Consider the following 24,473-nt stretch of genomic DNA (forward strand, 5'->3'; position numbering starts at 1 on the left):
GGGTGGGGGTGTGGTCAGGTGGGCATGGGGCAGGGAGCAGGGATGCACACGCGTGTCGCCAGCCGCTGAGGTGGTGCGTGGCATCGTGGGTGGTTTGTGCGCCCCGGCTCGCCGGCGTCGCCCTCGCTGCGCCGGCTCAGCACGTCGACCCGTCGCGCCAGCTGGGGCGGCAATCTGGTGCTGGATCAGCCGCACACATCTCGTAAACTGCGCCCCAAAACACCCCACCATCATGGCTGCGGCTGCAACACCCGGTCACGGCAGGCCAACCCCGGACCACGGCCCACCCGTGAGGACGCAGTCCACGTCGCTGGCGGGTGTGTACAGGCCAGTGGCGTAGGACCCATACACCTCTAGCTTGCAGCCCGGGAAGATGCCCGCGGCCACCGCGGCCACCTCCGCCACGCTGTCGCGGCGCGCGGACGACTCCTAAGGGGGGATGGGAGGCAGCGGCAGCGGCAGCGGCAGCAGCGGCGGGCGCGGTTGAGGGCCCCTTGGTGTGCCTCAAGGGCCGCCCCGCGTGCGGAATTGGAGTCGCACCTGCACAGCCGCACAGCCGCAAGCCGAAGCATCAGCATCAGCCACACACGAGCATCAGCCCCCCTGCACACGGTGAGCCGGCCGCCAAGCCCCGCTGTGTGGCTTCATGAGCGACGGAGAATTCCTTGCCCCCAAACATATAACTATGCGCACACACACACACGCACGCACACACACACACATGAATACACACACACACCTCGACCGTGGGCTCCAGCATCTTGCAGAAGCACACAATCTCATTGTGCAGCTTTAGGCTGGGGCTGCGGAACCCAGCCACCGCACGGTGCCACGGCGGCTGGTACCCAAACGCGCGGCCCTCGCGGCGCGCGGCCGCCTCTGACGGGTCCTCCTCACTGTCAGACGCCAGGCCGGCCGCGGCGGCCGCCTCGGCGCTCAGCCCCAGACCGATGAACTCCGGCTCCTCCTCCTCCTCTGGCTCGTCTGCCGCCTCCTCCTCCTGCTGTTCCCCCTCCTGCCCCTCCTCGTCAGACCCCCCCTCGCCCCTGCCCCGCTGCTCGCGCTCCCGCTCCTGCTGCTGCTGCGCTTCGTCTGCGCTTCTCCGCCGCCGCTTCTTCTTCTGCCGCAGCTGCTCCTCCTCGTCCTCTTCCTCGTCCTCCGACTCGTCCTCGTCATCGCTGGACCCCAGCTCAATGAAGAAGCCGCCGCCATTAGACGCCTTGTCTGCCGGCTGCTGCTCTTGACCTTCTTGCTCCTCTTTCTGCTGCTGCTGGTCGCGGGGGCCGGCCCCAGGGTGCGATAGGACCGCTAGCTGAGCTATCTCCTGCGCGGGCGCGAAGGGGTCCAGGCGCGCGCGCGGGGCGCAATTGTGCTGAGTTGGTGGCGAGGCCATCGGCAGGGGCCCTGCAAGGCACGCTATGCCGTGCTGCGGGGACGAGTTAGCTTTATTGCATTTATTCACGTCACAACCGCAATGGCAACGTCGCCAGGTCAGCACACGCCCCACCTGTGGGTCGAGGCCCTCGTCAGTGCCGCCGCCCAGGGAGCCGAATCCATCGTCGTCCAGGCACGCCGCTGCCGCGCCACCGCCGAGGACGCCGCCCCTGTATATGTGAAACTTGTAGGCTGTGCCGCCAAAGTTGATCTTCTGCTGGCCGCCGTGCTGCGCCATGGCCGCGTGTGTGCGGCAGCTGTGGCTCGTACAGGCTAGGGGCGGCGAATGCGGTGCTGCTGCGCTGCGCGACCGTCAACTGCGGGCCGCGGCACCAGCCTGCCACACCACCAATAAACCTAAGCCTCTAATTAGGTGACTTCGATGCCTGGAACTGCGAAGCAAAGACTGTTTGTGCAGTGAGCGGATGGGTCTGTGTGGCGATCTGGTCTACATCGCCAGTCTGTGTAGAAATACATTTATAAAACAGTAAGGCTCAGATGTTATTCATTCTTGAAGCTGCGCGTCAAACATTACGGTAGACGGCCCCCGCACTCGGCAGCTTCAATGCTGACAGCATGGGACGGCCCGTCCCGGGGTCGTATCACAATTGCTGCCTGGTATCACAGCTAATATTGCAAGTTTAGGCGCTGCAGAGGGTCTGCACATGCGTTGGCGGCAGGCTGGGCGGCTTCTGAGTTCAGTTGACCCCGCCCGGCCGCCGGCATCCATTTTCCACCTAGTGGTTTGGGCCGTGGGCCCGCACACAATCGCCCCCGACGACCTGGCCCAGCTTGCCTTGCCCCCGTGCGGATCCCCACTCGCTTTCCGAGGTTGATGTGCACCCCCCTCATCCCGCCTCCGGCAAGATGGATATGATAAGCAGTCCACTGGACTGCGGCGGCCACTGGCCTGGTGTGCGGAACCGTGCGTGTCGTGCACAACGGGCGCCGGTTCGTAGCAAGCGCCGGGCCAGCCGGAGTCCTTGAAACCTCACATGGGAGGCGAGGCCATCAGGGGCCGAGCTGCGCTTGCCCTGCCCACCCGTGTTGTATGTTTCTGTGCATGCTCATCTGTCACTGTGTGCTGCGCGAGAAAATATTTGCATACTGGCATCTGCTGACCAACAGTTATCAATCAATCTTTCAAGGGTATGATATTGGAACTCAAGGCAGGCCCATGCTCAGGCCATGCGGTAACCTGCGCCACTGGGAAACGCCACATAATTAACAAGGAAGCAGATCACCCGCAGCAGTACTAACAGCGGTCCAAAACCCAAGAGAGTGAGCTTGGCCGTCTTACCGTCGTCCAGCATCTGTGTAGCTGATCAGGGCCAAATATGTGCGGTCGTTGCCTGCCTGCCAGAGCTAAATGCGCGTGATGGTGGCTAGCAGCAGCAACCCACACCTATCACGTTTGTTGATGGGAATGTGCACAGCCTTGTGGATTTGCAAAGCCTCGGGCCACCTCTAAGCTGTGACTGCTGTGGAGTCGCCCCTGTCAATGCCAAGCGCGCTCCATGTGCGCAGGCGGCTCCAGAGGTGCTGGCCTGCATCACCAGCAGGAAAGTCCTGCTGGGACAGCGTCCACCAGCAATTTGGTGTTGGGAGTTGCCCTTCTGCTTGCAACTTTGTGGGGAGCGCATCTGCGTCGCACTTTTGTCTGGTGTGGCGCACGATCCGCTGCACCAACAGCTATTGCTGCTGGCATGCTTGTCTACCTAAGGCCATGACAGGGGTTACTCGTGTTTGCAACTGCTGTATGCCTGCCTTTCTTGATCCCTAGTTGTTGCGTTGATGAAACGGACGACGTGCAGAAATGCGTGACGACAGCAGAGCGCCGCCCATGTGATGGCAATGATACACGCAGAGAGGTGGTGTGGCCATGGGACTTGCTTCACTGGTATGAACAGACGGACAAGAGAGAAGGGTGCCGCAGCCAACAAACAAAGCAAAGAGCGGTGCGCAAGAGAGGGCACTGAACCTCAACAGCGCTGCACAGAGGTCAGTGCAAGTACACAGTGTCTACTACCAGCCGCCCTCACACCGATGCAAGAGGCGTACGCTCGCAAGGCCCAGGGAGGGCCCCCGCACCAACGTGCAGAGCCTGGCATCTGCCATCACAGACGCGCCACCCCACCTGGGCCCCAGGGCGCAGCCGCCCGTCTGTGGCACTGCCGGAGGGCTCATGTGAAGATGCGTGGCGGCCCGTCGCGCGCCACCACGAGGGTGTCCCCGCGGATGTCCTGGGCCACGCGCAGCTGATCGTCGACATACACGGTGTCAAACCAGCCCTGTTTGGGGATTGGGGGTTGGGAGGGTGGGAGGTCGCATGATGTGGGGGGCAGGGGCCCGTTTGAGACAAGGGTTGAGGGGAAGGCTTATTTGCCTTGTGGCAGTTGGGTGGCAAGCATGGGCATCTGGGTGTCCTTTTGAATACTGCCACGGCCACCCATACTCGCAAGGACACCCTATCATCCCTCCCAACAGACGCACACCTGCCCAAAGGGCGGCAGCTTGAAGTCCCTCGATGGAAGCTTGAGCTTCGCGCTGTTAAATTTGAACGTTGTGCGCTGGGGCCCGTCCACCTAGTGGGGGTGACGTCAGCCACAACCAGGCGTGATTGCAATTCGCTCACTCCGGCAAGGCGAAGAAAGCGCTGCACTGCGCGCGGAGCTTCCCAGGCGGCCGCTGAGCCCCTGCTGCCTGCTCATGCCTCCTGTCGCACCAACGGCGCGCGGTGTCCCCCCTCCCCCCACCCCCCGCTCACCTGGATACCGCTGTCGACGATGAAGGCACCCTGAGGTGGGAAAGTTACCACATTCTGCAGCCGCCCCGCGTCAACGTCAATGACCTGGCCGCCCCCAAGACAGCAAGGGCAGAAGCAGGGGTTGTCGACTCGTGTTGATCAGGGGGTTGGGAGACGCCGTGCATGGCTGCGATGGCACCGTGCATGCTCGCTGCTCAGACCTCGAAGCGCCCCTGGGCGGAATCTCCATAGCCCAGATGAGCAGCATCAATCATGATCACCTGGAAGACATCCCCGGCCTTGGTGCCAAACAGCCCCGAGTTCTGTATGATCCAGAGTGTCTCCTTCTCAGTGGTCCACACCAGCTTCCAGGTCGCAGACTGGGCAGGTTGTGGGCGGTCCGCGAGGCAGCGGGAGAGGGGCGGCAGCAGCAGCAGTGCAGAGTGAGGCGCCGTGAGGCCATTTTCAAGGGCAGGAGGCCGCGGGAATCTGATCAGTGGCTAGGCTTGGGGCCAAGGCGGCGGGCACAGGTCTATAGCTGGACTCATCATCGCATGCGACCGACCGCCATTACACAGCTCGCACCAGGGTAGTAGCGGTGGTGGTCGTCTCGCCAGCGCCTGCCCGTTTGAGCTCCTCTACCGCTGCCATTATCCTCTCCTTTGCTGTCGCTGACGTGCTCACGCCTCGCTCAGTGCCCTTGATCGCATCCAGCAGCTGCTGCACTGCTGCTTGCGTGGCGACCCCCCCGGCGCTAGTGGTCACATCGGGGCGGTGCCGACCAGCAGTGCGGGCGCTGCGCCACTGCACGGCGCCGCGCGATTGCAGGCTAGAGTGCTGGAAACATGCTACCGATGGTGCGCGTTGGGAAATCATGGGGCTGTGCAGCGCAGCAGTGAGTCGAGAAGATCAACCCGCGTGCTAAGCCTACAGATCGCTGAGCGGTGTGTATGAATGTGATTTTCTACCCGCCAGTACTGTTTCTGTATAGTGCACATTTGTTCGTTCGGGCTCGTGACTCTGGTGACGCTTGGTTTCTTTCTGCTCCGCTTTCCTGCTGCATTCCGCACCCTTATCCGGCTATAAACGCGTTTGGAAGCTCTGATCGCGCCTGTTGACGTGTGACTGCCTGTGCAAAACGGTCAAAGTGTCAAACTGTGATCTGGACATCCGCAACTTCGCCCAAGTTGAGCCATGGCGTTCATCGGAAGGATGCTGCGGGCCCGCGCAAGAAACTCTGCGGCGGCCCCCGAGCTGGCGCTGACGCAGGAGACCTCGGGCTTGTCGGGGCGGCAGCTGGCTGCGGGCGTCAAGGCGCTGCAAGTGCTGCACCTTGATGAGCGGCACAACCAACTGCTGCCCAGTGACGTGCTGTGCTTCCTGAGGGCTGTCGGACTGGTGAGCCGCGCACTCATGCGCTGCAAACCCACAGATTTTCACACTGATTTGCGTGGTGACCCCACCCGCATTGCGTGGCTGTTGCCCTGGAACCCAAAGTCATGACTGCTGACGCTGTGCGCAGAACCCCACTCCCGATGCGCTTGATGTGAAGCTGCGCGCCATGAAGCTGCACCACGCCCAGAGCATCACATGGGGCCAGCTGACGCACGTGTGGTGAGGCGTGACTCAGCTCGCGCATGCGGGATGCGGCCAACCATTGCGCCGTTAGTTGGTGCTGCTCGCGCCACAGTTGACTTCTTGATCGCTGCGCCCACGCACCCTCAGCGCACTCGCACTCACTCAAACCACCCCACACGCCCGCGCGCAAACGCCAGGAGCGCCCTGCTGCGCGATGTTGCGGATGAGGAGGACCTGCTGGTGCGCGCTTTTGAGTTTTTCGACAAGGTGCGCCTGGGCTGGGGGCGACATGACCCCTGGGCATACGGTAATCACAAACATTGTTGCAGGGAGCACCTGAGGTTTGGCCAATGCTGCCACCGCAGCGGCAGCAAGTGGGAGACCTCAGCCTGGGACGGCGCGTCGTCAGTGACTGGCAGCACTGCTCGCGGTTGCGCTGCTGTGGCCTCTGGTTGGCGCGACGAGCGGGTGCGATGCCCATTCCTCCCAGGACGGCAACGGGGAGATCAGCATCGCCGAGCTGCGCACCACCATGGCTGAGGTGCTGACCGGGACGTGCTTGCGCCACGTCCTCCCAGGCATTGCTGAGCTTCCGCGGGGGAGGGGGCGGCGCCAGTGCAAGCATCACTCGACGCATTGCAGCCAGTGGCCCACTGGCGGGGTGACGGTGCTTGCAGCCCGCAGCAGACCACCCAACTCCAGACTCCTAAAGCGTCTCATCCTGTTGCCACGTTGCCCGCCTGGCTGCTTGCACCCAGCTGGGCGGCCTGCTGAGCGATGCAGAAATCATGGAGTTTGTGGGCCTCATGGACGTGAACGACGACGGCGCCATTGGGGTACGCCGGGGGCGGCTGCACGGAATGCTGAATGAGCGGGGCTTTGACTGTCAGCCCCAACAGGGCGCCTTGAGCGCGACCACAGCTTCGTTGACCAAATGAGGCTGTACGCCTGTCTGCCCTGCAAACGCTCTGTCCTGCGTCACCGCGGTTGCCTGAGATTCAAGCCCGCCTCAAACCAGGCCCTTGCCACCCCCTTGCCTTCGCGCCCTCTAGTATGAGGAGTTCATCCAGGTGCTGCGGGCACAGGGGTCGTTTGGGGCGAGCCGCGCCAGTGTGATGGGAGAGGGGGGGCAGCCTGAGAGCGGTGATGGCGTGCCCCATGCCGATGACAGCGGCGCAGCCGGGGCCCCACATGCGGCGGAACCCTGCGTGCAATGGCGCGAGCCCGGGGGCGATGGCCAACCGCCGCTGGAGAAAGCTGCCCCCTCTGCATTTCAAGCGGTGGGATCTGTGGAGTGCAGTGTGCAACCTGGGAGCGGCTGCCGCGAGCAGTGCCACGACTACGTGAGCAGCTGCTGCAAAGACGGTGCTGCTGCTTCACTTGGGGCAGAGGGGGCGCACCATCCCTGCGGGCCCCCTTTTGCAGTGCAGCAGCAGCAGCAGCAGCAGCAGCAGCAGCAGCAGCAGCAGCAGCAGCAGCAGCAGCAGCAGCAGCAGCAGCAGCAGCAGCAGCAGCAGCAGCAGCAGCAACAAGGCCACACACGAGCACCATCGGTGCTTGGCCAATGAGAAGGCGTGCAGATTACAGTGTCGACATTCTGCTCAGGTTTGCGCCACCAGGACTGTGTATAGTGGCATTGAAAATGGTCAAATGCATGGACACAAGCCCGTCCTGCTTTGCATACACACACATGCACGCTCACAACAACTCGTCAAGCATTATCAAGTACCATTCCCAGACCGTGTAATAAGGCAAGTCATTAGCACATGTCGGCGCAAACCTGAGCAGCTGTCACAATGCCTCGTAGGAGGCAATTGTGTCCTCAATGGCTGCAAAGCTGGCCAGCAGCTGCCCTTCATCCATGCCGTGTGCCTCGTACTGGTGCAGGAAGGCGCGGGCGGAGGCCATGCGGTAGGCGCGCTCCTGCATGCGCCTGAGAGGCGCGACGCAAGCCTGAGGGAATTTGCAGAGGAGGGGGAGGGTGCGTCATGCACAAGGCAGGGGATGCTGCACCCGTCCGGAGTCGCTGTGATGGATTCTGCGTGACAGTTGTTGTGGGTGGGCGTGCGCAAGAGCATGCCGCAAAGCGGAATAGCACGATGGGGCGTGCAGGTGTGTGTGCTTGAGTGCGAGCGAGCGCACAGACTTTGACCCTGTGCACCTGGTCAGTTGCAAGGAGCGTCGCAGCCATCTGGCAACCCCCGAGCCTGGACGCGCTCGCGGCCACCACCAGTGGATCTGCCGCCCAGCTTGCGTGCCACCTGCGACAAACGCAAGGCAGTGAGCAGACTCGGATTCTAGGCAGGCGTGGCCGTGTAGCCAATACTTTGCGACGGCCTCACATTTCTAGGACTCAACAGATTTTATCAACGTGATAACGCACACAACCGCTCCGCCCCAATTTGTCAGCGCTATTGCGAACCTTGCAGGTGCTAATCGCTCACCTCGGGTCCGCAAACTCTGCCGCGTCCACCTCTGCCGCCTGCTGGCCGCGCAGGAGGAGCATGCTGCTGGCCGCCTTGTTGCGGTAGCGGTGCGCCGGCAGGGGGGTGGCCTTGGAGGGGGAGGCCCCGGGGGCGGCTGCGGGGTTTGGTGCCCACTGCATGCCCTCCTCCAGGAAGCTGCCTGGTTGGGGCGTGTGTTGGAAGAAGGGGGCGTAAGGGCGTCACCTCATAACTTGCGGGCTCTGCATTAATGGGTTAAAAGCTGCGCGTGGCTGGGCAGCAGGCTGCCCGGTGGACTAGAGAGACGGCGTCCGGTGGTGCAAGCACACAGGGCAGGCCCGGGTCCCTGGCCATGCTTGGGGCCCCACGCACCCGTGACGGCCATCTGCCTGAGCCGCCTCAGCAGCGAGTTCCAGGTGAACGTGGTGAAGTCCAGCGTGCCAGGGGCCAGCTGGGGCACATGGCGCACAGAAGCCAGGCGGAAGCTGCCGGCCGAAAAGATGAGGCAAAGCGCATGGCCCAATCATCAATGGCATACGCACGGGGCGCCACAACTCATGCACGACGCGGCAATAGCAGTTTTGCGTGTGCATCGCAGGGCTGCGGGGGGCTGCAAGCAGGAGCTGCTGTGGCTGCTGCTGCTGCAGCTGCTGCAGCTGCTGCAGAAATGACAGCCGAGCGCTGTTCAGCCGCACCTGGGGTGTGCTGTGAGGTGAGCAGCCAGGTCTCCAAGCGGGTGCAGCGCCACGCGGCCCAACGAGCCCCCGGCCGCCGGCTGCGGTTGCTGCCGCCCCGCGCCGGCGCCCGGCCCAGGCGCGGCGCGCGGGGGCGACTGCGCTGGGGCGCCGGCGGCGGGGCGCGGCCAGGCGGGCAGCAGCGCCGCGGCCAGCGCCTTGGCGGCAACGCCGTTCAAATCCTGGGAAGGGTGTGGCGGCGCCATGGCAGGTGGCAGGTGAAATTTGACTGGCGCATACAGACCTTTAGGACAAAAGATTGTTGTGGCGCTGCAAGAGGGCAAGCAGAATCGCAAGCTTGCGCGCCGCAGGCACGTGTAGCAGAGCCTTAAGCTGTTGCTATGGTTGCGGGTGCGTTGTGGCCGCACCGTGAAGCCGGGGCGCTGCACGCCGAGCAGCTTGGTGCATGTGGCGTGGAGCACCTCGTTCTGCAGCAGCAGCAGGCCGTCGGAGACAGACGACAGGTGGCTGAGGGTGAGGAGGGCGTTGTAGGGCTGCACCGCCACCTCGCCAGACTCGTACGGCCTTGAGAGGGCGGGGCAGCGGGCGGCGTACAGTGAGGGGGTGGAACAGGTGCTTCTAAGGAGAGCCAGTGGTGATTGTTGGTGGCACGCTCATGGACAAGGGGTGCGCGCGTGTGATGCCGCGGCGGTGTGCTCACGCAGCTGGAGCTGCTGGGGGCTGAAACAGACAGACCGCTGGGGTCACCCGCCATACTCCTGGCACTGCGTGTGTCGTCTTCTGCCCTCACATGCATGTGCCGCCCAGCGGTCAGCACACCGCCCCGCCTGCGGTCAAAAGTGCCGCCCAGAGCCCCCAGCGCGGCACCCACCACACGCACACGTTGACCAGCGGCCCCTGCCTGAAGTCGTCCGCCAGCGCCTCTGCCAGGTATGTGCCCAGCCCCGCCCCCGTGCCCCCCGCCACAGACTGCAGCAGCAAGAAGCCCTCCAGCCAGTCGCACGCCTCCAGCTGCACGCGGCCGGGTGGAGGGCGGGGTGTGCACGTGGCAGGACGGGTGGCGTGTGAGGCGTGCCCGCTGGGGTGGTCAGCGGCGCGCAACGCTCGCTAGTGCATGTGCCTCTCTAGCTGGAGCCATGCGGCTATCGCGCGACAGGTGCAGGGTCTTCCAAGGGGCTGCCGTGCGGCCGGCAGCGGGCAGCGTGTCCCGCTCATGCTGCAATCGCCAGGCGATCGTGCGCTGCGGCGCCCGCACTTCGCGCCGCACGAGGTCGAGGGCGTCTGCGCCGACCCTGGGGCCGAAGTGGTTGTGGCCCTGCGCCCAGTTGTTGCCGCTGCCGCTGTGGCGGCACAGGGAGCCGCAGCCCGCGTAGCTCCAGGGCGACGGCGCGGCGCGCGCTGAGGCGACCGCGGACTCCATTACCTGTTTTTCGGCGCATGTGTCGGGCAGATGGTTGGGTGAGGAACATGCGTGGGGCGCACATGCACGTGCATGTCCATTGGTCGAGCGCATGCAGGCGGCGAGATGTATGCTTGGGAGAAATTGCGGCAGGCGCGGCTTGCTCGGTACAGGGTGAGGTGGCTGGGGAATGCGCTCGTGCTGCCCAGCACGCAACACGTTTGCTGACTGCATGTGCAAAGTTGCAGCTCGGCGTACTGCATGCGCACACCTTGGGTTCCATGTCAATGAGGACAGCACGGGCCGCCCATGGCTTGCGCTCCGTTGCGCGTGCATCGCCCGCCGACCCGCCGCCGCGTGCATCACTCCGCTCGCGAAAGAAGGTGCTCGCTGCATCAGGGTCCTGCGACAGCGCCTCGAACAGGCTGCAGCCCAGCTGATTGCCGCACTGCCCAATTTGCAGGGTGATGACCGACATAACACTGGCCAGGCCATACTACCGTAGTAGATCAAGCGCGAAACAAAGATCGCCTCGGTGGGCTTAGGTCCGCTGCATTCATTCTGGCAGTATATGTAACAGAACGGCGCCACCAGTGTTTCAGCCGCCTTGCAACCTGCTGCAGGCTTTGCTTCGGCAAGGGTCGCTTGCTGCAGTTGGGGCCTGGTGGTGGCGGTCAAAAGTCGGTCGCATTACACTTGCGGGAAATGAGTGGGCAAGTGGCTGTGCTAAGGCACCGCATGGACCCAAGTGACCAGCCGTCCGTCTACAGTCAGTGAGGTTTCCCGCGGCACGCTGCACAAGGGTGAGGGATGGCCGCACCAGGGCCACTTACCTAACCCATGTGCAATAAACCCGCCTGCGACAAACGGGCAAACTTGGTCGCCAGGTTGCCGGCCTCCTTTTTTCTGTGGGATGGAGGGGTCACTCAGGCTGCAATCAAGGCTGCCAGCCGGCCAGAGATGATGCCGGCTGCCGAGCCCGCGGAGGCAGCAGCGCAGTAGGCTTGATGCGCCCCCCCCCCACCTGCACTGCCACAATCGCATCCACTCTGATTTTGAGCCCCTGCTCACAGCCATTATTATTCCCAAGGCCGCCGGCTCATCACTCACGAAATCTGCGGTGCGCCAACAGTGCACACATCACATCGTCCTCGACGCCCAGGGCATTACCAAAGAAGCGTTCGGGCAGGGCAGCGTTGCAACTTCCCAGGCGCTAAACCCCGCCCGCCGCCGCGACGCCGGCCTTTGCTGTGCGCAGGAAGCTCTGCAGTGACGCCAGCCGCTTGTCAATGTCGGCGATCTCAGAGCTCGCATCCTCAAACACGCCGCCGCCGCTACCCCCTCCGAGGCTCGCCGCGCTGACGCCGCCCCCACCTGCACCGCCTGGCGCTGCCAATGCAGGGCCGCCTGTGCCCGAGCGCGGCGCGGCCGCAGTAGAGACTAGCAGCGCCGGCTGCAGCGGGGCACTGCCAGGGCCTGGCCCCGGCAAAGGTGCTACCGCTCTGGCCGTCACCGGCGCCGCCGCAGAGCTTGGACGCTGCTGCTGCTGCTGCCTCGAAACATAGTCAGAGAGCTTGCGCTGCACGCTCTGCAGCGCTCGGCCCGGGGACGCCGCTGCGCCGCGACCTGGAGGTTGGGTGAAAGGGCGTTGACGCGCGAGGCAGCTCCGCTTCAGCCGGCAAACATGAGTGCAATCGTGGTTCGAACGCTGCCTTGTTGGCGACCCTGATGAGGCGACACGAGACCACATGAGGCCGTGTACCGCCCACTACTGCCCGCCCACCACCACACACCTGATGAGCCCCAAGCAGGCTGCGCTGCTGGCTGCGACCAACCACCCCTGCCTGCAGTCGACGCAGGGCTGGCGGCCGCCGCTGCCGGCTGCCCTCCCTGTTGCCGCCCCACGCTGCCCTGCCGGCTGCCGCCAACGGCCCCGCCGCCATCACCGCCGGCCGAGCCGCTGCGTCCCCTGGACCCCGGCCGGCTCTGCGCCGGCGACGCCGCGACCGACGACGCCCGCGACCGCGGGGGCGTCGCGCCCCTGCTGCCGGCCCCGCCGCCGCCGAACACCGCCCCGCGGGCAGTCGCGGCGGCGAGCTCGCGCTCTCGCTTCTGCCTGACGTACTCTGTGGGGTCGAAGCGCGGCGCAGACCCAGCCCGCGGCGACGACGCCGCAGACGCGGGCGCCGACCCGCGCGGCCGCACGTACCCCGGCGACTGCGTGCGGCTGCCAGCTTGGCCGCCAGCCGGCGGGCGGGGCGGCGCGTAGCCGCCGCCGGGTCGGGTGGGGGTGTTGCCGCGGCTGCTGGTCGCGGGCGGGCGGCTGCTGCTGCCCCCTGCGGGGTACTTGCTGCTGCTAGGGAGGTACGAGGTCGCGCCCGGCCACCTGGAGTTGGGGGCATTCAACACGCATGTGACACAGAGCAGCCGCTGCTTGACAACCCTTGAGACACTGCAAGCGCCAGGCCTGACGCCACTCGTGCGCAGCGGAGCACCGCGTCGCAACTCTAGCCTGGCCCCACAATCCGTGGACCACATCTTCCCCTTCACCTGTATGCCTCCCCCACACGGCGGCCGGTGCTGGCCGACCGCTGCGCTGCGCCCTGTGGCGCCCGCCTGCGCGCCAATTCCAGCTCCTCCTCCAGGTGCCTGCGCCAGGAACCGTTGCGACACTGGGCATTTCAATCGCAGCAACGCGACAAGAAGGTGCCGGACATGCCACCATCCAACAGGACTTGGCAGGCGCACGCTGGGGCTGCCGCTCTCGTCGTGCGGGAAGCCAAGAGCCAACGTGCGCAGCGCCGGCCGCTCGGGCCGTTGCCCCCTGGGCTGCCTCCAGGGCCCTGACCTGCATCTGCTCCTCAGCTCCCGCACAGCCTCCCGCGCCAGCTGGAGCTCATCGTGCACCTGGCACCAACACACACGCGTGGTTGCAAGCGGTTGTTCATCTGTCACCAGGGGGACCCGATCATGTGTTCAGGGGCTGCCATTTGGAACGGCCGAGTGGCAGCCATATGAGCGCCGAGCACAGGCTCCCCAGGACGCTGGTCATCGGCCGTCACTCGGCTCGCTTCCAACGTGAGAGCTGCATGCACCGACGTACCGCCCGCTGCCCCGCCTCGCCCACCTCCTGCCACTCCTTGGCCTTGCGCCGCAGCTCCCGCCGATGCAGCCCCGCCTCGCGCTCCGCCTCGACCTCCGCTGCCTCCAGCCGCGCCCGCAGCAGGTCCCGCTCCTTCAAGGCCTGCCGAGGGAGGGAAAACAGGCACACGGCGTGGGGTCGGCAGAAACATGATGCAAAGGGTGAAGAGGATTTGCCACAGGTGCTGGCAGGTGACGCAGATGGTTGCTGAGCGTTGCCGCACAAGCACTCAGTGTGCATCCAGTCACCTCAGCCGCTCCGTCGCGGCCGCCTCACCGCTTCGAGCCGCTGCGAAAGGACGTCCGCCGAGGCGCCGCTGCTCGTCGCCAGCGCCCCACTGCCGCGCCGTGCGTCCAAGGCATCCTCCTGCAGGTCGTCCTCCAAGCCGCCACCCCCGCCGTTGGCCATCCCAGCATCCCCGACACGGCCCCCGTGCCTGCTCCGCGCCACAACGTCAGCGCCGCTGCGCCGCGACCTGGAAACTGGGCTGCTGCGCTTCCCGCCGTCGCCGGCGCCGCCGCGGCCCTGCAGGCGCGCGTTTTCGTCCCGCAGCTGCGCGATCAGCGCCACAAGGCGGGCGGGGTCTGGCCCGTCCTCCTGGGCCAGTGGCAGCGGGTAGTGCACCCGATCGAACTCAGATGCGTACGTCAGGATGAGGTAGCGCTTGCCCGCCGACGACGCGGGCAGGGGCCTCGCGGCCGCTGGCGGTTTCCCTCCCCCTGCGACCCCGCCGCCGCCGGCCGCCTGCTGCTGCTGCTGCTGCTGCTGCTGCTGCTGCTGCTGCTGCCGCTTCTTGGATTTGAGCGCCTCCAGGTCCTGATATGTCAGGAGGTCCATGAACACGGCGTCTGACTGCTGGCGCGCAGCGGACAGCAGCATGCGCACAAACACGCCGAACTTCTTGAAGCTGCCTGTCTTGCAGGTGATGTCCTCCACGTCTGGACGGGCGGGGTGGCCAGGATGGGGGTGGGCAGGATGGGGGTGGCGCACGCGGCGTCAACCACCCTCCAACAGTCTGGTGGCCTGTCCGCCGTCAGTAGCTGCAGATGAAAATGCATGCTTGTCTGCTGCAACCACAGCTCTATGTTGTGGTTGAGGCCGGGCGCGCGGCGCGGCTCTTGCACGTTCAGCTAGACTCACACTTGGCGCTGAACTGCCCCCGCCACCGCGCCAGGCTCTCGCACTCCTCGATCTCCACGGTGAGTGTATCATCCGCATCGGCATGCACCACCATTGTATAATGCACGCCATGGAATGAGATGTCCACCTGTTGAACAGTGAGCAGCATGCACCACAACGACTACGTCAGGGGTCAAACGCGCCAAGCGCCCCTGGTCGGCTGCCCTGCTCGCTCTGCACATACCGTGTCGTGCAGCTCCTGCCCAGTCGCCGCGCCTTCCATACTGGCCGCAGCTACGATGAAGGCCAGAAGCAGCAACCCATACGGGCCCAAAGATCGTCACTTCAACATATGGCGGAAAATCAAATGCAATGTGATAACTGGATAACTCCCATGAGATTGTATGATACGCACGACGAGCACGGCCAAGGACAACTACTGTACTGATGTTTGAAGGCGTCTGCAGTAGCAAATATAATTTCACAGGGATGCGTTGCAAAGGCGGATACGGTATACTAGAAAGAGTTCTCCAGAATTGTTGAGGGCCAGATCACTTACGCGCGAAGATCTGATGCCAATGACAGACGCGGGGCCAGGCGGCGAGCTGGAAGAGGAGGAAGCTTGGGGAGACATCCATGTCGACACCAAAAAGTGAGCCAAGGCTGTCAGGCATGCCAGCCACTACTCTCGTGGCGCCGTCCTCGTCGCCCGCAGGTGGGCTCACAAGACGCGCTCTCGCTCCCCGCAGGTTCGCAGCCGTCGACCGTGCCGTTGGCGCAATTGTAAAAAGCCGCGCCGCCCGCAAGGCAAAGGAGGCGGAGCTGAGGGCGCGCGTCGCGCAGCAGCAGCAAGAGCTTAGCGAGGCGGCGGCGGAGCGCCTCGCCGCCGCTGGCGAGCGCGCCGCGGAGGCGGAGGCCGAGGCCGCGGCCCGGCGCGAGGGGCATGCTGCCGACATTGAGGGCATGGAGGCGGAGGTGAAGGGCGAACTGGCGGGCGGCGTCGGCGCCGGTAGGACGGCAGCGCCAGAGCCAGCGACGCTCGAGGCGGTCATACAGCCCGCGCCGGTGCGCCACGCGCAGCCTTTTGGGCATGGCGCCCCCTGATGGCGGCCTCCATGCATGCCGCGCATGCCGGACATGTGGTGACTTGAGGTCATGCTGAGCTGTGAAATGGGAAGCAGCGCAAGCAGCCTGCATGCGTGCAGCAGTCCGACGAGCCCGCACCCCGACAAGCGGTTGAAACTTCCCCCCACAGCAACCCCCTCCTCAACGCCCTCCCACGGCTGCCGCCCCCAGCCGCCGCCCGTCATCGACGTTGCGGCCTTGCCGGCCGTCCAGCAGCTGGCTGAGCTGTCGCCGCAGCTGACCCCATGGGAGGCGTTCCGGCTGCTGCTGGCCCAGCGCGCAGCGATGCCGCGGCCGCCGGACGAAGCGACCGCGCGGGCGGTGTTTGCGGCGGCCTGCCACTCAGACGAGCCCCAGCTGGCGCAGGATGCGGCAGCAGCGTTTCTGGGGTGGTGCGGAGCGGGGCCGCTGGCGGCAGGTGAGGGCCCCCGCGAGCCGTTGAGTTTGGGGCGAGCTGAGCGCAGCCGTGGGTTTGGGAGAGTGGGGCGTTGCACCCTCCATGCAGAGGCACCGCAGCCGCACTCCTCCAAAATCGTTGCCGCCGGTTCGCTCTTCTGCCATGTTGTCCCAAGCCGACTGCGGCCTGCTGCTGGAATCGCTGGACATAGAGGGGCCCCCACCGCCGCCGTCGACCCCGTGGCTGCCTGGCGCCCAGGACTTCCTGGACGCGCTTTTCGCGATGGGCTGCAGCAAGCCGGCCCCACAGGCCGCAGCTGGTCGCGGCGGCGGCAGCCGTGGCGGGGGCGGCGCTGGGGCAGCGGCAGCGGCGGCGGCCCAGCAGCAGCAGCAACAGCAGCAGGAGCATCAGCAGGGCGCCGCAGGCGGTGCAGGTGTTGCGGCAGGGTACCGTGACGCCAACCTCCACCTGCTGCTGCAACTGCTGGCTTCGCTGTGCCAGCTGTCGTCCGCCGGGCGGCTGCCCGCCCTGCAGCTGCCCGAGGGCCACGGCCGCCAGCTGGCGGCCGCGCTGCTGCACCTCCACGCCGACCCGCGCGCGCGCGCCGCCGCGCTGCCGCAGCTGCACGACGCGCTCGCTGCGCTGCTGGACGCGTTTGGCGAGACCGAGTGGGGCCGAGTGCTGCCCGACCTCGCGGCCCGCCTGGCGGCGCCGCTGGGGCCGTCCCACCGGGCAGCGCTGGGCGTGCTTCTCGAGCTGCCAGCCACCGGGGCGAGCGGGCGGGCGTGCGCACTGCAGCGGGCGGGGGGGATGCAGCTGCTGCACCGGCTGGTCAGGCGGGAGCCGCCGGTGAGCGGGGCACGCGGGAAATGCTTGTTAGGGGGTCACAGCGCCCCCAGGGGCTGCCCAGCCGCTTGAAACCTCTGGTTGTAACCAAATGTGATGGGTCCCAGGAGGACGTGGTTTCCAGCATTTCCTTGTCAGCATGGAGCTGCCTCGTTGCGTGCTCATGACCAACGCAGCAAACCCCCGGCACCCCTCGTGGTCCCCCTTTCCCAGCCGGCGCCCTCGGGCCGCGCCCGCGCCGGCGCCGCGGCCGGCCCGAGCGCGCTCGACGCGGTCACCGCCCTGGGGTCGGACGACCAGGCGGTGGCGAAGCTCGTGCAGCGGCTGACGCCCAGCGGCGACGCAAGCAAGCGCGGCGGTGGCGGTGGCGGCGGCAAGGGGGCGGCGTCGGCGTCGACGGACTACTGGGCGCTGCAGTCTGCTGTGGAGGCGGTGGACATGGTGCTGTGGAGCTTCGTGGACCGGCCGGGCGGCGAGGGTGAGGAGGGCCCCTGTTTCTTGTCCAAGGGTCGGTGCACCACAAATCGTACAATGCTGTTTTGGGGGAACTGTCTTTACAAGCATGGAGAGGCATCTGGCTGACAGACGGGGTGCTTGCGCCAATGGGTTGGGCACCGGAGGCTTGTCGGTGCAGATTGGCAGTGCTTTTTGTGCTCAGGCGGGCATGGGCAACAGCAGAGCACGGCGCCGACACACCGCAACAAGCCAGCTCTGTCGATGACCTCCAAGCGCCGCCACACCACCCCCACACGGCCAACAATGGCGCCCCAAAGGTCCAGGCCTGGACGAGCGCATCAGCGCGCTGTTCATCGCACACCTGCAGACCCTGACGCGGCTGCTGCGGTCCCAGGTGTCGGCCCATCACTTGCGTATGCGCATCTCTGAGCTTCAGAATGTGTACGAGCCCGAGTTCTTCAACCAGGTGTGCGTGTGCGTGCGTGCGTGCGTGCGTGTGTGTGTGTGTGTGTGTGTGTGTGTGTTTGTTGGTGAGTGTGGAATGCGCACACGGCTCGTGCGCACTTGCTTGCTCACTGGCACTTGTGCACATGTGCTTGGTACAGCTCGTGTCTGTGTCTGCAATCGCCCTCGCACTTGGCAGGCATATACAATCGCCGTTTGCTGATCGGATGGGCAAGTGCTTGGCAAGCTCTTTTCAATGGTGCGCGAATATGCCGTGGTCTGCAGTGCTTCTGACCTGCGCCCGGCGTACCTGTCCCTCCCGGCGTTCCCTGCAGCTTTGGCAGCCGCCTGCGTGATGGCGGGGCACAGCGAGCGCAGCGGAAGCAGGACGCAGCGGCGGCAGGCGCACCACGAACGGCACCATCATTTTGGGTGGCAGCAGCCTCACAGCAGATGTGGCCCGTCCAGCTCGTTTGGAGGGCACAGAGTTGGACTTCAACAGGCCTTGCTTAGCCACAGCTGCTTTCTACTTGCATGTGGCACTCGCAATGCGCATTTTTCCTGCTGGCGGTACAAGCAAAGTAGGGCACCATGAGCATGAGGCAGGCTGCAGCCTGAGTATCAGCTGCGGGGGAGGAGGCCGACTGAAATAATGTCATTTTCGAGCTATCATACCTCCAAGCGCCTGGGCCGTGTTGGATGAATGGCCCGCTGTGCAGCCCCTTCCTGGCTTGCTTTGCCTCCTCGCATGCCCGCACCTGCTGTGGCTTGTATTTGGACTAAAAAGGTAAACATTACAGATGTTGGTGAAGATGAGTTTGGGCCCTTTGTGGTGCTGCTTTCAATTGCAGGACGCTGGGGAGCTGCGGGCTGACGCGTCCCCTTGGTTGACCTACTGACCCTCATCAGATGTCGTTTGACAGCGGGCTGCACGGCTGCCGGGGAGTACAAACACACGAGCCGATCGGGCCCAGGTTTGAGACATTTCCGGGCCGCTGCACGCAGGCCGCTTCTGTTCGTAACCAGGCATGACTGCGTCCGCTTCTAGCCCACGGGAACCCCCGACTGGTGATGCACAAGCACACATATCCAAACGATTCTAGCCCGAATACTAATTTCACTCTAAAAGGAAGCCTGTCACGGATTGACTCGTCACTGCAACTCATTCACAATCCCTAGAGCAGCAGGCACTCATTCAGCAGTGCGTGAACGGTCAGTGCATAGCTGTTACTGGAAATATGCGCACAGGTGAAGCCCTGGCCTTCAAATACGGGAGGGGGTGCTCCCCACCCCTGCATGCCCGGCGCCGCCTGAGGAACGGCGTGAGGGCCGCATCCGATGCCGCAGCGGCGGCAAGCCGGCCAAAACAGCCGCCACTGTACCCCGCTATACATGCATACGCCGCAGTCGTTCTCCTTGCCGCGGCGGCTTTGGTTTTCACGGTCGGCGCCGCTGCCCAGGGCACCAAGGGCCAGGCACTGCGTGGCTACACTTTTGTTTCAGATGTCACACGTGAGCGTGGTGCATGCAGCAGCCGTCCTTCTATGTGGTTACACAGGCGCACAACCAAGTCCCCATGGCAGCCGCGGCGCAGCGCCAGCGCCGGCAAGCTCACCCTATCACCAACCGACCCGCGGGCCCAAAGCCCCCACACCCCGCTCTGCATGCGGTGGGCGCACAAATCACCGATCATAAGCCCGGCGTCACCTCCGCACAAGGCGCTGGATATGCTGCCATGTCGGGAGCCCACACATCAAAGCCCGTGCTCCACGCCCTTTGATTGACCAACGCAGCATACCTTGGTGTCTCCAAGGACATCTGTGCTATTAAGAAGGTCATTAATTCAAGGGATCCCGACTACGGCGGCGCTCAGGTGAGTCGCCTCAGCCCGCGTCCCGCTAGCCGGTGCGCCGCAAGCAGCCCATGGCACGCAGAGCGAGCAGCTGCGGCGTCGCACGGGGCTCCTTGCTTTGGTGGGCGATGGGGTGTGTGGCGGCTCGCAGGCGGTCCCCGGTCGACCACACAGGTTGTTGCTGCTGTGGAGGTCAACAGCGCTGCTGTGCAGCAACCGGCGATGATTTCTGCGGCCCCTGATTAGGCTCCCTGTGCACCATTGAGGCCCCTGGCCTGGTGTATCGCGCCGCGCCTGGCTGCCCCTATCAAGTTTGCTGAACGCTGCACGTTCAGCGTGCCCTGGTGCTGCGCTCCCACCCACAACGCAGAACATCTACTCCACGGGGTCAACGGGCAGCCTGGCGCTGAAGACTCTCGGTGAGGGGCTGCGCGACCACAGGCCTGCCGTGCTCGCTTGCCGCCGGGATGATTCGTTTCCGCGCGCACTCGGGCGCACTGCATGCGCTGCCTCCAGCAAAGGAGCCACAAATGCAGCCTCGAGCTGACATGACCCTCCGCCTTGACGCCGTCTTCTCTGCCCCATTTCTCCTTACCATTGAGCAGCAACCAGTACTGACTCCCCAGGCGCCTTCTGGTCGACCAGCGCAAAACACTTCAGTGAGTGCTGGCTGAGTCGACTAATTGGCCCCTGCGGCGCAGATTGCATTTTGCTTCAGTGGCAGGGTTCATTTAGCAGCTGCAGTCCTTGCGGATAAGTGCCAGCACCGCATGAGGCGGGCAGTTCTGCTAACCACCTTGGCAGTAGACATCCTCAATCTTCGCACTCATGTGTGCACACACACACACACACACACACACACACACATGCACCCACGCACACTCACACACACACACACACGCACACACACGCACACACACACACACACACATGCGTGCCCTCTCGCACACCGGGGGTGTTAAGCCATCAAACATCAAGTAGTCCAAAGCGCCTTGCCTGCCCACACCTCCACCCGGCCCCCGCCAGAGGACCCAGCCTGGCTCGACACTGTGACGCAGGGCGCGCTGGACGGCGTCAAGCCCTTCACCAGCAACGTGCTGCGAGTACAGCTTATCGCCAAGACGCTAGAGAACAGCCTGCAGGCGCGCATCGCCACGTCGGCAGGCTGCATCCGTCGTTGCTTGCGCTTGTCATGTTGCCGTGCTGCTTGAGCTTTCGGCCGCGTACCTGCCGCCCGACGCATCCACACGTGCTGCGCCACCCGCAGTTGCCCATTGACCCGCTGCCCGTCGACTGCTCTGCATCACCCCATGTCCTTGCAAACAGGTTGCTCTGGTGATGCGCAGCCTTGACCAAGCCGTAGACCAAGTCAAGTGAGCAGTCGCTGGGGCCGGCTGCGAGCTGCTGGCCACTGGGGTGACTGCATTCGCATCCCGCACCCTCCTGCTCCGCGGTGCCCGTGAAAGAGCCTGGAATGCAGGGGCCTACCATCGCCAAGGTGGTCTCAGCAAGTGTTGGTCGGGGAGATAAGCTAGGCTCTTGTCAAGGGTCGTACTGATGCCATTTTTGCCACCACCTAATCTGCAGGGCGAAGAAGTTGGACGCCGCCACTGGTGCCCCGAGCAGCGTCGACAGGGCCTGGGCCGTCTTCGTTGGCGGCGAGCCCGCCTGCGGCCTGTGAGCGCAGCTGCCCACCTTGTAGAACGGCCTCAGATGATGTGATAGCTTGTCCTTGTGGGGTGGGGGTGCGGGCCCAAACCAATTGTGAGGGGGCCAGCTGCATGTGTCAAGGGCTTGCGGCGTCAGGAACCCCCGACCTCTCAGCTGAGTGGTGGGAGCTGGGCACCGCAAGACGGCCTCGAGGCAATTAGACTTGCAGCACAAGCCTTTCCACCAGCCAGGCCTAGCCTCACACCTGCACCCGCCCCCATCGTGTCCCACGCCCATTGCGCCCGCATTTCCCCAGTTGGGCCGGGTCCCTCAAGCGAGCCGCCCTGTTTGGCACCAAGACTGACTGCGACACGAGGTGCGGCCAGCGACATGATCTGCACGCCATCGCCCCACGGCGCCTCACCCTGCCCAGGCTTGGCCAGGGTGTCGGCTGCACCGAACCTCCCCCCTGTTGTTGCCGCCACGAGCTCATTTATCATGTGCAGCAGCCTCTGGCTGCAACAGCCGTCTGATCCACAATTCCGGCTCTGCCCCCAGCTGTCGCACACATCACCGACAATTCACGATATTGCACACACCCTCCCCATTACCCCCTGGTCCCCACCCCTGCAGCAACGTGGCGGCGAACGTCCGCGCCGCCATGATCTCGGCGCAGAAGGCTGCGGCCAAGGGGGACTTGGCCGCCCTGACCGCGGCGCGCAACGCTGTCCAGGGGCAGCTGGCGGCGGTCTACGTCCAGGTGCGGGCCTAGGGTGCACGGGACGGGGGGGGGAGGCGAAGGTGTCAGAGGCACAATCGGAGCCAGAGTTCTGACACGGCTGGTTTGCGGCAGGGGCGTGTGCGTTGTAGCTATATCCCTCAACCCCTGGGGTTGCGCAGAGCGCGCTGACCTCGCGCATGAGGAAGCCCCGGCCGTCTGATCGTTGCCCTGCCCCAAACCTTAAATCTGTGTGATCAAAGCGCTGACGAGCCCTGCCCCGCCCTGCCCCCCTCCACCCCGCGCCCCTGGCCAGGCCACCATCGCGTTTGCCCACGAGATGTACCTGGACAGGGCGGCCCAGGCCGACAACCTGGAGCTGCCCCCCACCCTGCCGATAGAGGACCAGGTGGGACCTGAGCGCCCTGCTGCCTGCTGCCCGCGACACAGGCAGCAGTAGCTGCAGCCACGGGCCGCGCTGCACCCGTCCCCTAAATCCGCTGTCGTCGGGCGCCCCAAGCCTTCCTTAGGGTGCCACACAGCGGAAGTGCCGCCATCACACACGCGCCGAGGCGGCAAATCGGCCCCTCCCACCCTCCTCACACGTGCTGCAGCGTGCGCAGCCCTGGCAAGCCTCTTTCTCAAGGGGGTATGTCATTGGCTCTGAAACGGCAGAGCTCATGCAGCCAATCCATCGCTGCACTGACCCCACACTGCCCCTCCTCTCCCGCGTGCAGGCCCAGGCCTATGCATTTTTCCGCGTGATCGCCCCCCTGGTCTTCCAGGCCAACGCCACAGCAGGCCAGGCCATCAACTTCTTGCTCTACCCAGGTCAGACCAATTTTTTGGTTGAAAGAGGGACCAAACGCCACTGACATATCAATACATCTGCGTATGCGTTGCTATTGGCCGTCTCCTGGCTGTCTCCTTGCTCTGATACCTCCGATGTGACTAGGCGGCGCTTGCGCAATCGCAAGCAGTGGACCACGGCCCACTCACGCATCTCCGATGCCGTTTTCCTAGAGGCGCTCCACAGCTCCCGCAAACCTGTCGCCTTGAGCCGCCTGGCCCATCGCTCGACCTGCCTGGCATGGCGGGCCTGACACAGGCTCACGAAACCCACCCACCCACCAATCAACCAACCCTTCAACCCCCAAACCCACATGTCGTGTCACAAGTCCCCCCAACCCCCAACCAAACCCTCAACCCATCGATCCACAAGTCCCCCAGCCAACCCACCAACCACCCTGTACACGCCCACCCACCCCAATTCCAGGCCAGCCTGCAGCCGACGACGTCGACCTCAGGGTGGGCCGCGCCCTGGCCTCAGTCTACAAGGGGCTGGGCGTAACACCCACAGACGTAGGGCAGTACGGCAAGCAGCAGCCTGACCTCGGATGCGCCGCCCCTGCCGGCGCAGCCACCCCCGCTGCACCAGCGACGGGTGGCGCCCGGCGGCTCGCGGCGGCCGCGCGGGCCGTTGCCACCGGGCCGCGGATGTTGGGGCGGCGGCTGAGGGCCGTGGCCTCGGTCCAGCATGGCAAGGCGGCGCGCCGCTGATACTGACGTCGGCCATCTAACGGGGCACATTTTTCCTGTGAAGGCCACCTGTCGGCCATAATGCTGGCAGTGTGGCCACCTTGGACTCTTCACCGCCCATACCTGCCGGCGGCACGCTCGCGGACCATGGCGGAAGCGCTTTGAGGGCAGGCGCACGTGAAGCCTGGGTGCACTAAAACATTGTTGTTTGTTAAGCCGCGGCTGCGTGGTGAAGGGGTGCTTGGTGTTCGGGCGCACAGCGCCGCAGTGAATTTGGACCTTCCTGGTACGATGACTTGCCCTTCTGCGCCACCGGCGGCGGCTTGGTTCATAGCAGCTCAGTGTCAGCTACATGAAAGCGCTATCATCTGCATCTTCCTTGCTGTAGCACTGTAATTGTTTGCCCAAATGCCTGCAAAAGTTAGGGGGGTTTTATATGCCCAGCAAAACTACCCGGTTTGCCCAATTCGTGTCCCGGCGGTGAACAGCCAGATTGACTACGTACGATTCTGTTGTGTGGTACGTCCTGTCGCTGTGTGGCAATGTTCAGGCGTGCGTGGTGTGGAGACTCCTTGGGAGGTGGGATAGTATGTTGCGCGTTGACTGGCTCTGGCCTCCCTCGGTAGTTTCGGGCATGGCGTGTGGCTGTTCATAGGCTAAAGCCAAGCAGCAGTAGTGCAGCTGCGTGGACCAGCGCTGAAGGATCAGGGTCGCGCTTGCGCAGCACCAGGGTTACACTACGAGCATGGGGGGAATGTAGGGGCAAATGAATGCCCGGCCCAAAGGCAGGGGGCGGTCGCGGGGCGCAGTGAGGCGGCGCAAAGCGCGGGGCACTGAAGCAGCAGCGAACCGAGGCGCCTGCCCTCCCCCAGGGCGGGAGGGAGGGAAA

The 24,473-nt window shown here is 64.7% G+C and overlaps 6 protein-coding genes across 6 annotated transcripts; 2 read left to right on the forward strand and 4 right to left on the reverse strand.

Annotated features, from left to right (window-relative positions):
- Positions 1-255: 255 nt before the first annotated feature.
- On the reverse strand, positions 256-1,672 carry MNEG_4085 (hypothetical protein; the record flags this gene model as incomplete). The annotated part of the gene is made up of 3 exons (XM_014047433.1): positions 256-429; positions 740-1,372; positions 1,508-1,672. 3 exons carry the CDS (start codon positions 1,670-1,672, stop codon positions 256-258), a joined length of 972 nt encoding a protein of 323 aa, XP_013902887.1.
- A 1,945-nt stretch (positions 1,673-3,617) lies between these two features.
- Positions 3,618-4,831, reverse strand: MNEG_4086 (putative plastid-lipid-associated protein 11, chloroplastic; the record flags this gene model as incomplete). Its single annotated transcript, XM_014047434.1, has 5 exons — positions 3,618-3,725; positions 3,930-4,019; positions 4,202-4,285; positions 4,462-4,560; positions 4,766-4,831. 5 exons carry the CDS (start codon positions 4,829-4,831, stop codon positions 3,618-3,620), a joined length of 447 nt encoding a protein of 148 aa, XP_013902888.1.
- Positions 4,832-5,392: 561 nt separating this feature from the next.
- MNEG_4087 (hypothetical protein) lies at positions 5,393-6,696 on the forward strand (the record flags this gene model as incomplete). The annotated part of the gene is made up of 5 exons (XM_014047435.1): positions 5,393-5,578; positions 5,703-5,794; positions 5,956-6,025; positions 6,249-6,299; positions 6,517-6,696. The coding sequence occupies 5 exons, from the start codon at positions 5,393-5,395 to the stop codon at positions 6,694-6,696; spliced, it is 579 nt and encodes a 192-aa protein (XP_013902889.1).
- Positions 6,697-7,549: 853 nt separating this feature from the next.
- Positions 7,550-10,317, reverse strand: MNEG_4088 (Tubulin delta chain; the record flags this gene model as incomplete). Its single annotated transcript, XM_014047436.1, has 8 exons — positions 7,550-7,711; positions 7,920-8,019; positions 8,203-8,383; positions 8,575-8,687; positions 8,898-9,118; positions 9,305-9,461; positions 9,769-9,908; positions 10,153-10,317. The coding sequence occupies 8 exons, from the start codon at positions 10,315-10,317 to the stop codon at positions 7,550-7,552; spliced, it is 1,239 nt and encodes a 412-aa protein (XP_013902890.1).
- A 2,947-nt stretch (positions 10,318-13,264) lies between these two features.
- On the reverse strand, positions 13,265-14,840 carry MNEG_4089 (Coiled-coil domain-containing protein 61; the record flags this gene model as incomplete). The annotated part of the gene is made up of 5 exons (XM_014047437.1): positions 13,265-13,279; positions 13,400-13,540; positions 13,715-14,376; positions 14,579-14,705; positions 14,802-14,840. The coding sequence occupies 5 exons, from the start codon at positions 14,838-14,840 to the stop codon at positions 13,265-13,267; spliced, it is 984 nt and encodes a 327-aa protein (XP_013902891.1).
- A 295-nt stretch (positions 14,841-15,135) lies between these two features.
- MNEG_4090 (hypothetical protein) lies at positions 15,136-23,605 on the forward strand (the record flags this gene model as incomplete). Its single annotated transcript, XM_014047438.1, has 15 exons — positions 15,136-15,209; positions 15,307-15,622; positions 16,338-16,928; positions 17,139-17,403; positions 17,699-17,847; positions 19,286-19,337; positions 19,619-19,698; positions 20,048-20,096; positions 20,704-20,833; positions 21,265-21,354; positions 21,644-21,703; positions 21,961-22,087; positions 22,362-22,454; positions 22,783-22,876; positions 23,322-23,605. 15 exons carry the CDS (start codon positions 15,136-15,138, stop codon positions 23,603-23,605), a joined length of 2,454 nt encoding a protein of 817 aa, XP_013902892.1.
- Positions 23,606-24,473: the final 868 nt, after the last annotated feature.

Source organism: Monoraphidium neglectum (assembly GCF_000611645.1).
Source record: "Monoraphidium neglectum strain SAG 48.87 unplaced genomic scaffold scaffold00549, whole genome shotgun sequence".
Classification (NCBI taxonomy): domain Eukaryota; kingdom Viridiplantae; phylum Chlorophyta; class Chlorophyceae; order Sphaeropleales; family Selenastraceae; genus Monoraphidium; species Monoraphidium neglectum.